At 34.2% G+C, this 16,207-nt stretch overlaps 1 protein-coding gene across 1 annotated transcript in view; it reads left to right on the top strand.

The window, feature by feature from the left end:
- Positions 1 to 16,207, top strand: part of HMCN1 (hemicentin 1) — a 478,487-nt gene that overhangs the window by 385,575 nt on the left and 76,705 nt on the right. Inside the window, exons 60-69 of the mRNA XM_078078047.1 lie at positions 58 to 260; positions 559 to 640; positions 748 to 879; positions 1,420 to 1,569; positions 4,315 to 4,474; positions 6,490 to 6,614; positions 6,845 to 7,028; positions 7,636 to 7,733; positions 8,848 to 9,126; positions 13,765 to 13,961. Of these exons, the coding sequence (XP_077934173.1) occupies positions 58 to 260; positions 559 to 640; positions 748 to 879; positions 1,420 to 1,569; positions 4,315 to 4,474; positions 6,490 to 6,614; positions 6,845 to 7,028; positions 7,636 to 7,733; positions 8,848 to 9,126; positions 13,765 to 13,961 (1,610 nt within the window). The remainder of the gene's footprint in view (positions 1 to 57; positions 261 to 558; positions 641 to 747; positions 880 to 1,419; positions 1,570 to 4,314; positions 4,475 to 6,489; positions 6,615 to 6,844; positions 7,029 to 7,635; positions 7,734 to 8,847; positions 9,127 to 13,764; positions 13,962 to 16,207) is intronic.

Raw genomic sequence — 16,207 nt, 5'->3', positions numbered from 1 at the left:
TATCTGAGCATCTTAATGAAAAAAAAACATCATTTTGTTCTTGTTTCCCTCCCTCAGTGCCCCCAAGCATTAAAGATCATGGCAGTGAATCTCTTTCTGTAGTTAATGTAAGAGAGGGGACCTCAGTGTCATTGGAGTGTGAGTCAAATGCTGTCCCCCCTCCAGTCATCACCTGGTATAAGAATGGGCAGATGATAACAGAATCTACTCACTTGGAGATTTTAGCAGATGGACAAATGCTGCACATCAAGAAAGCTGAGGTGCATCTTTTATTCTTGTTTGTGTGTCATGACTCGTTGGTGGGATTATGGAAGAAAGAATTGGTAGTTGCATATTCTCTTTACTACAGTGAGAAATGAGTTTTATTTAAAAACAGCATCATCAATGCTATTGACCTTATTTTTATTTTTTTATATTAAAAAAAGGCAGGATTGTAGAAGGCAATTAGAATGGGGCATTGGAGCATAAAGATGACTGATGATTTAATCTACACTGGAACAGTGTGATTGGTCATCTGTAACTTAATGGAGCACATACAATAGTATCTTTTTCTTTTAGGTATCTGACACAGGCCAGTATGTATGTAGAGCTATAAATGTAGCAGGACGGGATGATAAAAATTTCCACCTCAATGTATATGGTGAGCATCTGCCTCTAATACAACTCTTTTTCCCCCAGATATGCAAATGAAAAAGTGTCCTGGATTAGCTTAATGAGGACACATGATTTTCTTCTGTCTTTTCACAGTGCTACCCAGTATCGAAGGGCCTGAAAATGAAGTGGTTGTTGAGACAATCAGCAATCCTGTGACCTTAACATGCGATGCCACTGGAATCCCACCTCCCACAATAGCATGGTTAAAGAACCACAAGCCCATAGGTAATATAGTTGTGCATTTTTCATTTTTGTTTTCTTTTGCTCTTAACTCACTAGATTAATACACTAGCACATTTTCAGTATTATGCTTATAGCTGTGTTTAATCCAAAAAGCCTAATGGACTGAAATATAAATTTACAGAATAGACACGTAAGATGGTTATTCATTACATAGAGATTTTTCTTATTTCCTTTTTCAAAGAAGGCTCTCGTTTAAAATGAAAGTACAAAGGGCAAACTTTTAAGAAACATATTTATTACATAAAATAAGATATATTGGGGCACCTGGGTGGCTCAGTTGATTGAGTGCCTGACCCTTGATTTAAGCTAAGGTCACGATCTCAGGGTCCTGAGACTGAGCCCCATGTGGGGCTCCCTGCTCAGCTCTCCCTCTTCCTCTGCCCCTCCCCCCACTCACCAGTGCATGCTCTCTGTCTCTCAGATAAATGAATCTTTAAAAAAATAATATATATTATGGTGAATTATAGAGATGTTAAAAATAAAAGCTTTTTATGTTTTGTTTTGCTTTGTTTTCACCTCTAGAAAATTCTGACTCACTTGAAGTACATATTTTGTCTGGAGGTAGCAAACTCCAAATTGCTCGGTCTCAGCATTCAGATAGTGGAAACTATACATGCATTGCATCAAATATGGAGGGAAAAGCACAGAAAAATTACATTCTTTCAATTCAAGGTAAGTGGGGTATGGAGTAGACCTGGCTGGCTAAGCCAGTAAAGCATGTATGACTCTTGATATCAGGGTTGTGAGTTCAGCCCCACAATGGGCATAGAGCTTACTTAAAAAAATTTTTTTTTAATTTTATTTTTTTTATTATGTTCAGTTAACCAATATATAGTACATCATTAGTTTTTGATACAGTGTTCAACGATTCATTAGTTTTTTAAAACCCAACAAGGTATGTGGGGTACACTCTGACCTACCTTCAGTTTCTTTATTATATTCTATCTATAGTACAAAATAAAGCTACATCTAAAGAGATCATTTATAGGGGCGTCTGGGTGGCTCAGTCGGTTAGGCGTCTGTCTTCGACTCCAGTCATGATCCCAGGGTCCAGGGATCCAGCCCCGTGTCCCTGAGCAGGGAGCCTGCTTCTCTCTCTGCCCCTCTCTCCTGCTCTGCTCTCTCTTGCTATCTCTGTCTCTCTCAAATGAATAAATAAAATCTTAGGGGAAAAAAAAGAGATCATTTATAATTGATTCAAAATACCTTAGTTTCATATTTTTTGGATATTTTATTTTTTCCAGTTTTGTTGAGATACAAGCACTGTCTAAGCTTAAGGTATACAGCCTAATGATGTGACTTACAAAATACCTTTAGATTCACAAAAAATATTGTCAATTTTCTGTCTACATTTATCAGTAGATTTGTATTTTCATGAAAATGGTCATAACTGTGGAAAAAAGAATAATAGAAATTTCATAATCTCTATTTTTTCATGTTTACTGAAATGATTACTTTTAATAGTATATATTCTATTGAATTACTTATTTATTTTAATCTGGTATAACTTATTTTGAGCTAAGCCTATAGATCTGTTCATGTTTATGTAGGTAAGTAAGATTTAACTCATGAAGAGATTGTAGTGTTTTCTAACTACAAGTCAGGGATTAGGTAAATTTCAAGTAAGCATGAATCTTATACTATTTTGGGGTAAGAATAAGGAACATTAGTTCATCCAACACTTAATTAACTTAATTAACACCTACTATGTTCCAGCATTATATTGAGCACTGGAGGGAGAACTTGCATACTTTTGATTTTCAGAAAAACTCTGATTATTTCTTTTTGCCTAATGTTTAAATTGAAATGGAAGTCTAACTTGAAACTAAGTTGAATGCTAGTTTTTTTCTAGTTAAGTTTTTTGCTAGTTTTTTCCTGTTATTATGGGCACTATGAAAAGAATTTCTCATAAATTATAGCAGTAACTGTGAATATTTATTATCTCCCTGTTGAACTCTGCTAAAGTTAACTTCAAAAATATTAATTTTTTTAGTTTTATTAAGATGTAATTGACATATAACATTGTATAAGTTTAAGGTGCATAATGTAATGATTTGATAAATGCATGTATTGCAAAATGAGATTAAAATCCATCATGTAAAAATTAAAATTAAAGAAAAATTGAAATAAGTTTATGAGTATTGGTGGTTTCTCTGATTAGTGATACTTTAAGATTTCAAAAGCAAAAAAGGGAAAAATAACTATTCAGAGATTCAGCGTCAGAAATTATGTTTAATTTTGTTTAATGCATTAATAAATAATAAGTACTAATCATGGAGAATGTGGTATGACCAAACATCTTACCTGACTGTATATTTTATCATGTCTCAAGACTAGAGAGATGTGTATAGGGCCTAGTCCAGTACTTGTCCTATATTAGATACTCATTACAGCATGGCTCATTAAAACTCTCATTGATTTGACTAATGTAGTAACTCTAAATTCTGCAAATTTGGTACAATTATTACTGTCTTCTGGACAACTAAAATGAGATTTGGAGAGGCTGTAAAGTGATGTGCTGGTAAATATTTAACAACTGACTCTGCAGACAAAAAGGTCCTGATTTGTAGCCAATCACTTGCCAGTTTCTATGGTGTAAATATCCCCACTGTGGCCCACTTCAAGTTCCCAATATGACGTCAGTGAACAAGAGGAGTAGGGAAGCTGTGTAACACTGGCTCTTGTGAGCTGCTGTGAGCTACCTCCAGCACACTACCATAATTACTTAGAAGAGGAATTCAAATGTGTTTCTGCTTGAAACCATTGTCAATATTTTCATAATACATTACCTCTCAATCATATAATTAAAGTGAAAAGCAAAGATGGCCAGAAAGAGTATAGAAATGATTGGATCTTGAAATGTACAACAAGCCTATCCATTGTTTAGAATAATTTTTTTTATTTTATTATGTTGTGTTAATCACCATACGTTACGTCATTAGTTTTTGATGTAGTGTTCCATGATTCATTGTTTGCGTATGACACCCAGTGCTCCATTCAGTACGATTTTTAGATTGCATTATGAAGAGAGAAACACCCAACTTAGATACTTTTCTCAGACATTGATGGCAAGATTTTGTAAAACGTTCTCCTGAACTATACTAATTCTGAACTATATTGAGGATTTAATCTAAACGTGATTCATTTGGCCAGGAAGGACACCCATGAGGTAGATTTGTCACTAGCCCATATGACTAAATAATTGTATCAACTTACAAATACAACAAGAATATTGAAATGATTCCTTGACCTATTCCTCATTTAGAAGTAATTTATGAGGATAATAATAGTTGGATCTTGAACCACAATCTAGGAAAAATATGAAAAAAATGGCATATTGTTCTATGATTCTGTTGTATTTGTTAGACTTTATAACCTTGTGCCTTGTTAATGAAAATCTTTATCATTTCCCCAAAGTTCCTCCAAGTATTGCTGGTGCTGAAATTCCAAGTGAAGTCAGCGTTCTTCAGGGGGAAAACGTTGAGCTGGCCTGCAATGCAAATGGCATTCCCACCCCACTTATTCAGTGGCTTAAAGATGGAAAGCCCATAAATAACAGTGAAACAGAAAGAATCCGGTATGTTTTAAAAGAATCTTTGCATCATTAATTATAAGGTATTCTACAATGCTTTATGCTTCAAATTTCGCACGAATAATACCAAATTCAGTCTCATGGGAACTTGGCTATCATTTTGTATTCAGAAAGAAAAAAGATAACATTTTAAAGACCTGGACACAGAAATTCTCCTTAGACAGTTGCTCAAAAGTGTGTGTGTGTGTGTGCTGCACACGTGTGTGTAAGTTTTCCATATCCATCAACATCAATGAGTGAATGAGTGCTTGGCTCATTTTGAAAAAGGAGACAATATCGTCGTAACCTAGTTCATTCCTTGTAGTGATTTGTCCAAATCCCATTTTCCGCTGATACTTGTTACCCATACAACAAATTACATAGAGATGGAATAACAATATGGTAAGGGCTTCCTGTTACTTTCAACAATAAATGCCTTTAGAAGAACAGTCCAGAATTCTACTCTCTGCTAGATTACTTCATCACAAAGCCCCACTGTATACAAGTATCAGAGTAATCAAATTATTTGAAGAACCATACATGCATACGTGGGCATTAATTAAATGTATTACAAGCTTTATCATTTTAAACCAATATTTTAAATTTAGGGTTTGGACTGTTTTCTAGTCAATGAATTGAATATACATAATTTAAAGAAAGATAAGTAAATGTTATTTTCTTTGAAGTCATTTTATATTAAAATTTAGATATTTGTTCCCATTAGAAGATTGGGTAAATTGCCAAATAATATTTTAGAGATATGTTTTAAGTTTTATTTCTTTGGTGTGCACATATCTCAATAGTTAACAAGTATTTAATTATTTTTATTAAATCAGATGGTATCAACCATATTGCAAGCCAAGTACTAGATAGGTGGTGGGACCTAAAGATCTTATATGATAATATTTATACCCAGGAATTTATGATCTGTCATTCTTCTCTTACAATAAGATCCCAAATGCACTTTTTCTAATCTCACTTACTGATTATTTGTTCACATTTCCGCAATATGTATAGGTTTGCAAATGGAACAATTTGCCAATCAGGTTACTACTTTCCTTTGGTTATGGCAACCTCCTTTTTTGTTTATTCATATGATTAAACCCATGGAATTTTAAAATTCATATTTTGAAAATGAAAAAATATAAGAGATTCATAATAATATTGTAATTTTCTTTTTTTGTAATTTTCAATAATCATATTTAATAACATTATATGGTAGAAATGGAGTGTTTACTTTTGACATTGGAAGATTCTAATAAAGTCACTGTTGTAGTTAATAACTATAGAAAGCCATTTAATCTCTTTCTAAAACAGGAAATTTGTTTGATAATTAATGGCTTGTGAAGGGAATCAGTAATGCAATAATATTAACTTAAATATCTTTGATCATCTAACCGTACAGTTATTTACTATTATGTAATTCAAGGGTAAAGCTCTAGCAATTTGTGGAAAAATTTTTGCAAAATATACATATACATAATACTGAGTTGTTGTCACAGTTTAAATAAGTTATCCTATTCTCATTAAAAATATTACTAAGTCATTTATAGTTAGTTTTTAGTATATCATTTCTTTTAGTTTCTCATTATAACATTCTTCAGATTTCATACCAGAATTTTTGATAATTTTCATTTAATCCAAACCTTATTTTAGTAACTAAGGAAAATGTATTCTAACTTTGAGAAAAACACGTCTTTGATTTGGATAGAGAAGTTCCCAACCTGATTTCATTCAGTTCCCGTTTTTCTCATAAGGAAGTGGTGGATGGAAGACATGAATTTTATCTGGTTCTGTAGAATTTTAGTTGATTGCATGAAATCCCCATCAGTTTTACTAAAGCTCTGACTTTAACAGACTTCCATGTACTTCGTGAAAAAGATATGAACCATTATATATCTAAGATGAAGATGCATTTTATGGTGGTATTTCTTTAAAGAACACAGTAACCCAGAGTGAGTTTTCCAGCTCTTAGCTTCACATGAATCATCTCAGTGCCTTTACTATGATGTTTCCTGTAGGGTGACTGCAGATGGCAGTACATTAAACATTTATGGAGCTCTCCCATCTAACGTGGGGAAATACACATGTGTCGCTTCTAACCCTGCTGGAGAAGAAGACCGAATTTTTAACTTGAATGTCTATGGTAAATATGAAATTTCACTCTCTTTTGACTCTGCTACCTTCAGAATCTATCAGTAGAAATGAAGGTCCAGCAGTAGGTGCCTGAAGCATCTAGTTTTAAAATCTGATCACTGCCCTTTGCTTTTGGGATAAAAAGCAGCAGCATGGGCAATTGTAGTTGAACTGATTTGAACTAGTAATGCACACCCCACCCCTTCTCTCTCTCTCTCTCTCATTTTCTGCATGACATAGTTGCACCTGCAATTAGGGGTAATAAAGAAGAAGCAGAGAAACTAATGACTTTGGTGGATACTTCAATAAATATTGAATGCAGAGCCACAGGGACACCCCCACCACAGATAAACTGGCTAAAGAATGGACTTCCTCTGCCTCTCTCCTCCCATATCCGGTTGCTATCAGGAGGGCAGGTTATCAGGTCAGCTTTTATTATGTGTGATTTGCTAGATGGGTAAAGTCACTACGATTGTAGGCTTTAACTTTATCTAAATGGTGTTAAGAAATTTTTTTCCTAAATTTTTCTATTGTTTGGTTATTTTTCCCTTTCAGTATCTTTTTGGAAGAGGGAGGTTAACAACTATAAAATTAAAATGTTTTTTTATTCTTATTTAAATGCTTGTGTTTTAGTAAATTTGTATAAAATAGCTCTTTCGTAGACAGACGTATCTATCGCATATGTATTTCCAAGAACTGCTATTTTAGAGAAAACTTTCTGTGGCAAAATAATAGAAAGATGCATACTACAATCATGTGATTTTCATGTTAGCATCATTCTTTCTTAATGTATATTAGAAAAATATTCACTCTTAAATTATGTTATATTTTTAATGGCTTACTGTCAGTGCCTAATCAACTTTGTGGAACAAATTGCATTTGAAGCATCTGTATTTTGTGATGGATCATTATAAGCTTCCTAACTAAAATTTCCCAACATTAGTCATAATCTGTGTATAAATCAGAAATATTTTCTCTGTGTATGTTGAATGGGATTAAATTATGAATTATTGGGTCAAATTGTTTTTCAGGATTGTGAGACCTCAGGTGTCTGATGTTGCTGTGTACACGTGTGTGGCCTCCAACAGAGCTGGGGTGGATAATAAACATTATAGTCTTCGAGTTTTGGGTATGTCTCAGAGATGACCCTAATACTTTACAATATTAAGCAACAGGCTTATATTTAGATATTGACATATCAGAAAGAATTGGTAAAATAGGATCTTGCTAACTAGGAAACAATGCATTTTCTCCCAAGGGGTCCATGTGTATTGGAACATACTGTCTGTCAAAATACTCTTCTAGGGGCACCTGGGTGGCTCAGTCGGTTAAGTGTCTGCCTTCGGTTCAGGTCATGATCCCAGGGTCCTGGGATCAAGCCCCACATCGGGCTCCCTGCTCCACGGGAAGCCTGCTTCTCCCTCTCCCGCTCCCCCTGCTTGTGTTCCCTCTCTCGCTGTGTCTCTCCCTGTCAAATAAATAAATAAAATCTTAAAAAAAAAAAAAAAAACTCTTCTAACCTGGAATTTTGCCTTAAGTCAAATCTAAATTTTTAAAAATAGCATTTCAATCCAGACACAAGGACTCATCTTTTGATACAAAGAGAAAGTTCAGACTGTTTTCTAATAATATTAGTGGCTCATTTTGAGTATTTAAAATATGAATGAATATGTGCAGATATATGTCTTCATGAGTGTGTGTGTGTGTGTGTGTGTGTAGACAGAGAACTGAAAACATTCCATTTCTGAAATACTAAGGTTTACTGGTCCAAATTTCTAAATCCCCAAGAACATCTCAGAACAGTTAAGTAACTATTTACTATAGCCTACAAATTAATTTTGTTGGATTATATAAAATTTACTCTAGAAACTGGTATTATTTTATTTATTCCCATACAGCAGTTGAAAATATACTTCTGAAACTGTAATATACATTGTAACAAGTTAAAGAGACAAATCTAAGAAGTTAAAAAATGGCCAAAACTTAAAGCACATTTAAATTTTGTGTGTTCTACAAGAAAACAATCCTGAGGTTTCATTGCTAATATCTTGGAAGGTTAATAATTAGCCTATCTAATACCTGTTTTTATAATAGCGTTATTTATATGCTATCTTAAATTCTGTATTTTAATAGATCATAGAAACACTACAGAACTAACTGAACCATTAAAAAATTTTTTTTATCTAATTTGGTCTCAAATTATAATAGATGTGTAAATTTTACCTGTTTTGTTTTCTGTATAGTGCCACCAAATCTGGACAATGCAATGGGAACAGAGGAGATCACAATCGTCAAGGGTAGTTCTACCTCCATGACATGCTTTACAGATGGAACCCCAACTCCCAGGATGTCCTGGCTTAGAGATGGGCAGCCTCTGGGTCCTAATACCCGTCTGACAGTAAGCACTCAAGGAATGGTTCTTCAGCTCAACAAAGCAGAGACTGAAGATTCGGGAAGGTACATCTGCATTGCCTCAAATGAAGCTGGAGAAGTCAGCAAACACTTTATCCTGAAGGTCCTGGGTATGTAAACATTCAATAATTGGGAAATAAGTGACAATAAAGATTTGGTAAGTAAGTGTAATTCTTAGAATCACTTGCTATGGGGACAAAACTTGTAAAACTTCATTGTGTTTCATATTTCTGTTTTGTAATTTACCTAGGTTTACTCTTACCTGAAGAATATTAAATTTAAATTATTTTGTTTCTTATTTGTCTAAAAGATGAAAACTCCTACTTATAAAACATTATTCATTAACAAAATCATACAACCAATTGATAAGTAGATTTTTAAGTTTTTTCAAGAATTAAAGCTCTTGATAAATACTAACTTAATGAAAAAGCATGATATTTATACTATTTTATGTTATTTCAATCTTTTCAAATGATCCAATCTCTAGATTATAGTTATAATAGTCATTTCAAATAGTCTAGTTCCATTTACTATTGTGTACATTAAAGCAAATATTTGAAATGTGTATTACAATGTTCTATATGCAAACAAATAATATAAAGAGAAAACACTGTTTCATCTTTTACTTGAAGTAAAAATTTTTGACTTTGGGAGAGAAATGAAGATGAATGAGATTAACTAGTTCCATAATTAATTATTTTTGGGGAGTTTTGTTTGTTTTCTCACTACAACGTAAGTAAAACCTCAGGCTCTTCCAGAACAAAATATACCTCACAAGGAACGATAAGAATAATTTTGGCATGAGGTTAGCATATGTTTTCAGAATGCTCTGTAATCTTCCTTATAGTACCTATACCAATTTAATCATTTGTGTAACTTTAAAAGTCTGCTTCATCCTTAGTTAAGCTCTGTGAGGGGCAGTACCCACCTTACCTATTGAAGTATTCCCAGGATTTAGCATGGCATTTGACATATGATATTTATCCATTGGATTAAATTGAATGGAATTAGAACTTTCTAGCTGGATTAAAGGGAGTTTTAACTGTAGAGAGAGATAGAATGCTATCTAAATAAACAAAGAAGAGACTGTGGTATTGATGAGTGTTCCTTAGAATGAAAGGTGGTAGTGGAGGAGGTATTCCAGGGTATTTAGAGACAAAAGACAGAAGAAAGTGTGTGTTGATAAGGAAGGCTGGAATAATAAATTCCTGTATACCAATTCACAGAGTCTCAGGAATAACAAGAGATGACATAAATGTGCTCTTGTACGTTATTCACATATTAAGTATTAACTATTGGCTATACATTATGGGCCAGACATGTTTCCAGTCATCATGTAACAAATAATTGCTGTACACCTACAGTGTATGTGACATATGGCCTGGTCCAACATGTGGCGGTGGGAAAGGGAGAAAGCATGTTCCTCTAGGAATTCAAGAACCCAGCAGCAGAATCACAGTCCAGAGCATTTCTGGATGTAGAAAACTGAGCAAGAAAATAACAACGATATTGTTAGCGTCGTGTACAAAGAACAGCCTTCCTAGCTACAGGGTTTATAAGGATAATATTTTCTTAAAACAGATTTGAAAACTGGCTCAGCAGAAAGATGAGAAGATTCAGCATTTCAGCATCTGTTGAAAGCTAATTCCATTAAAACCTGAAAAAGTCTTCACTTGGATCAGTGCTACACTCCAAATGTGAAAGTAACTGTCCTAACCTGGGGAACTGCTATTCTTAGCAGTTGGTCAGTGATCATGCATTGTCTGGTCACCCCTAGCATCACTAGATGCAACAACAGAGCAGGAAAAAGAGGAAAGGTGAAGAGTTGCCCCCCTAGGAACTTTTTTAAAAACCGTACAGAACCTCTTCCATTTACATCTCATTGATCAGAATCTTCACATACCACTCCATCTACCATCTACGGCAGAGGCTAGGAAATGGAGTTTTTAGCACTCTGCCAGTCCCAACAAAATTGGGGTCTGTTAATGTGAAAGAAACAAATAGATAATATTGATTGGGTACCTAAAGGCAGGAAATAAGTGATGTTAGTCCAAGTAAATAGTATTGTAGTTCAGATTAGTAATGGAGGTGAGAGGAAAAAATGCATTTAGAAATAATTGCAGGTAGAAGTATTAGGACTTACTTGAGGATTTGGATATAGGAGAGTGATGAAGAAGATATCAAGGGTGACTCCGAGTTTCTGGTTTATATGACTGGATGATTGGTAAATCCATCTCATAAATGCAGGAAATGATGGAAAAGGACCAGGTTTTGAGGAATAAGGTAACAGGTTCTGTCTGAATACATGTTTAAATGGAAGTAGTGTCCAAATATTCCACTGGAGATGTTTATCTGATAATTGGATTTGTGGATCTTAAGCTCAGAAGAGAGATATAAGTTAAAAACATAAGTTCTGGAGTCATCGGAGTATGTATACCTCCTACTCTGTCCAAAGTATAAGACATATGGGCAAGACACAGAATAAAATAGTTGATAGTCACTTAACATCTATCTGTAAGATCTGATGACTGGGGGTTTGAATCAGGGGGAATATGCTGTTTCTATTATTGTTGATGTTGTTTTAAATCTAGTGACTATAAGCTTTGAAGATAAAGGCCATGCCTAATTAATTTTTGTATCCGTAATGACTGAAACATAGTAAATAACTAATAAATGAAAGGAATAAAGAATTGACTGTAGTCAAATAGAGAATCAGATAAGTGCTTTTGAGTAATATAAACAACATGCTTTGGAAATTTAAAGGGAGAGAAATTTTATTGTTGGTGTTAGAATCAAAAAGGACTGAAACAAATAATGCAATATATGTTAAGAAAGAAAAAAAGAAGAAGAATGTAGCAGGAGGGGAAGAATGAAGGGGGGGAAATCGGAGGGGGAGAAGAACCATGAGAGACAATGGACTCTGAAAAACAAACTGAGGGTTCTAGAGGGGAGGGGGTTGGGAGGATGGGTTAGCCTGGTGATGGGTATTGAGGAGGGCACGTTCTGCATGGAGCACTGGGTGTTATGCACAAACAATGAATCATGGAACACTATATCTAAAACTAATGATGTAATGTATGGGGATTAACATAACAATAAAAAAATTTAAAAAAAAAAGAATCAAAAAGGATTTATGGTTTTTACAAATGAATTTAATGACATTAATGTGACCTTGGTAGTATTTGAACATGCTCAGTTGGTGGATGGGACTATTGGAAGATGTAACAGTAGAAGGAATAGCATTAGTAAAGTCACAGAGCAAGAAAAGACTGGACTTGTTGAGGGAAAAAAGTAGTCAAATTTGAAGCCTAGGTTACATTTAAGTATATTAAAAGTACATAATTTTATAAAGATAAAGACCTATTGCAGAAGCTTTGGAAGCCATGATGAAGTGTTTTTATTTAATTCAGTAAGCAACATGGAAACACTGAAATCCTTAAGCAAGAAATCTTGGATCATTCTAAAATTCACTTAAGAAAATGGATTTTGACAGCAATACATAAGATGAATGAAAGTAAAAAAAGAAGTCATGTGGGTCAGTGGTTAAGAAACTCTGACTTCTTAATTATAGTCTGAAAAGGTATATAGATTTAATATATTGTCTTTCTCCAGAAAGGAAAACGGGGACCATAGGTGGAATTTTTTTTTTTTTAGTAAACAGGTTTTAATAATAACACCAACAGCTGTAGTAGACATTGTAGTAGCAATAACTTTTTAAAAACCTTTAATTATAAATAAAACATACTCAGAAACACAAAAGAAATGTGTAGTTTATAGATTATCTCATTGGATGCTCACAGTGATCCTACTAGTTAAATAATAGTGCTATTCTTATTTTAGAGGTTTGCCCAAATCCACTAAGCTAATAATTATTGGACCCAGGATTCAAACTCAGCCTCTTTGACTCTAGATGCTCTTCTGTGAACCTCTGTTCTAAACTATGTGCCTGATTTAAAAAAAAAAAAAAAAAAAGTCTGATCCTTGGAGCTGTCCAACAGCTATTTTGGCTGCCTTGTGAAATAGTAAACTGGAAACGTTCATAGAAAACTTGAATGATCATTCTATGAAAAGACTGTTTTAAAGGGATTTCTAAACTTGAGAATAGTTGGACTTAAGGAACCTTAATGTTTCTTCCAAGTGTTTAGATTTTTAACATCCTCTTGAGAAAGGTAATTTAGAAATATAAATAAAAAAGGAAATTATTTCTGCCCAGACATAACAAATGTGTTCTATGCAGAAATAGTCTCCAAATGTAACTATTTTTTCTTCTGCTTAGTCATTGTTTCCTCTTAAAGTTCTGCAGGGAAAAGATGAGAGCAGAATTCCACAGCATTTGCCTGTTACTTTTGTAGAAACAATAGATATTTAGAAGGTACAAAAACACACTACTTTGTGGAAGTATCTCTCTTTAAAAAATGGTGCAAGATGAGTTTCGTTTTTATGGTTCTCCAATCTTCACAGTTAGGTGAGACTGCTCTCTGTATCTGAATCCCAGTTGCTGAGCTGTCATTGCCTTGGACAGGCTTGCCATTTATTTCATGATCTCTGATAGATATGAGCCATCCCTTTTAAAATAGTGCCAGTGACAAATGGTAATAACATCTAGGAATTATCATTTTGGTATTTAACCAATTTGTAGTATATGAACATAAATTTGAGATGAATTTCCTTTTAAAGTTTTTCTAATCAGCAGTATTTTATCAAACAGCAAGTTTATTTTGTTGTTGTTTTCAATTCCCTTTAAATAGAACCACCTCATATCAATGGATCAGAAGAACCTGTAGAAATATCAGTGATTGTTAATAATCCACTTGAACTTACCTGCTTTGCTTCTGGAATCCCAACTCCTAAAATTACCTGGATGAAGGATGGACGGCCCCTCCCACAGACAGGTCAGGTACAAACTCTTGGAGGTGGAGAGATCCTTCAAATATCTAGTGCTCAGGTAAGTGTCAAAGTCAAAAAAATTATTTTATCCTGGACTATACTTCTCACTTGCTAATATAGGCAAAATGGAGAAATTAATGTTTTTGAATCCAAATGGATCACAGATTCCTCTCAGTAACCTTCACAAAGGTAGATTGGTTCTATGGTATGCATGTTTGGGTAGACACAGGGTAACATGACTAAAAAAGAGCAGTAGAAGTATCATATTAAACTTGGAAGAAAGCAAGATACTTTAATTTTTCATGTTTTTTCACAGTGCTGTAAGTGAGTATTACCTGAAGCTCTTAACTTGTGCCATGCAGCCCTTTACAGAACTGGCAAAAAGCAGTTCAACATATATACATATGAGGCCTCAAAGAGCAATTTTGGTCTCTCAAATGAACTAGCAGACATAAAAATCTGAAGAGACACAATTTTTCAAACAACCAATTCAGTAAAATTGTTCTTTTAGTTTGTGTTTAAGGAAATTCATCAGAAACATAAATTTATTAAAGAGAAGTATGTCTGGGATGCCTTATCATAACAATCTTCTGTTTTACTAACAAAGACAAATCTTATATTACAGATATTCTCCATCTGTGCCCTAATACCCCCGTCCGTAACTTTGGGATAAAAGTAGTAATAATACCTAACTCCTACACTTGAGGATTTAAAAGATCACCTAACATGCTTAGTTTAGGGCCACAGGCATGTAGTAATGTTAAATAGAGTTAGATAGAATTGTTTTTCCTGCTGCTATTATTGTGATAATCATCATCCCTTTAAACATGGAATAAATTATTTAATTATATTCTGTGTCCATTTTTACTGAGGAAAGAGGAAGGAAAGGGAGCTGGAAAAAGAGAGCAAAGGGCTACGAATTGTCTACTGTGTCAGTCCTGAGTTCAGCTCTGGGCTCAATCACACCGGTGACTATCATAACAACTCTGTGAGCAAGTCTTTATCTCCATTCTACACCACCAGAAACAGGCACAGAGAGATCAAGTACTTGCCTGCCAAGTACTCAATGCTGTTCAGTGATAGAGCTGGGTCTCAATCCTATATCCACTTCAAAAGCCTACCCAGTGGAACTCAGCACATTCCTTGTTTCTAATATCAAGGAGAACATGCCTTCCATTCCCCTCTTTTCTCTCTGTCAAACATTGCAATAACTCAGAGAAAACTCGAGTTAAGCTTTCAAACAACTTACTGAATGAAAATCCTTGAATGATATAATTTCAACAGATAAAAAAGGAGCCAAAAGAATTTTGTAACATAAGGAGACAGGGAACTGTGTGGAATAGAATTATAAATACAAAGGAATAATGATAAACAAAGCTTATAAGGAATATTAAGGCCACATCATAGTAGGTCTTAAATGGAAACATTATAGAGTTTGGTTTAACAAAAGGAGACAGAGATCCCATTGAGTATTAGATGGGACTCACATGAGCTAGCCACTGTGGAGAATACAAACATAATACATAAAACTTGTCTCAGCCTTCAAGAAGTTTCCAGTTGTCTAGGGGATATAAAACGACACACATGATAAAATTAGGAAAAGAAACAGTAAGAAAACCATTCAAGATATTTTAGAAGTAGAAAATTAAATATTATCAAGTCCCAAGACTGATCTTGGTTCCTCTGCTCCTCTGTGTTTTCAGGGCATTTTGTACATTATACATTATATTTCACCTATCACATTATATTTCACTTATCTGAACTTTGTCTTTTCATGTATGTATCTGTAACATACAGTTACGGCTGACACATATTGGAAGCTTTGCAAATTCCAAATTGTGTGGTAAAGACAGGAGTTTCCTAAAATATCTTCCATCAAACACTAGTTCTGTGAGTTATTCCAATGGAGGAAATTCTGTGACCAAATAGAATTGGAAAACTTTATATACTATACCTTCCTCTCCTTTGTGAGCCATACTGCATATCAACAATCCTGAAAAATACTACTCTAGAGAAATATGATTAACTGTCACTTTTCTGACACCTTATAAACAGAACACAGTTTAGAAAATATAGCTACGAATGATGACTGTAGGCATCCAGAAGGGCACAAATTGTCAGGAAATATTTATTGGAGGAGGTAAGATTTAGGAGTAGACATGAGTGATGGTTCAAGTTTGGGTAAGTCAAAACAAGCGGAGAGGGCACTATTAATTGGGAATAAAGTGAGTTGATAGAGAAAAGTTGAGTTTTAAACGACTTTCAACATATGATGGGAAATGCGAAGTTATTCTCTAGGCCTCG

The sequence above is a fragment of the Halichoerus grypus genome, chromosome 7 (genome assembly GCF_964656455.1).
Source record: "Halichoerus grypus chromosome 7, mHalGry1.hap1.1, whole genome shotgun sequence".
Taxonomy (NCBI): Eukaryota; Metazoa; Chordata; class Mammalia; order Carnivora; family Phocidae; genus Halichoerus; species Halichoerus grypus.
This window is presented reverse-complemented; position numbering and strand designations above follow the sequence as displayed.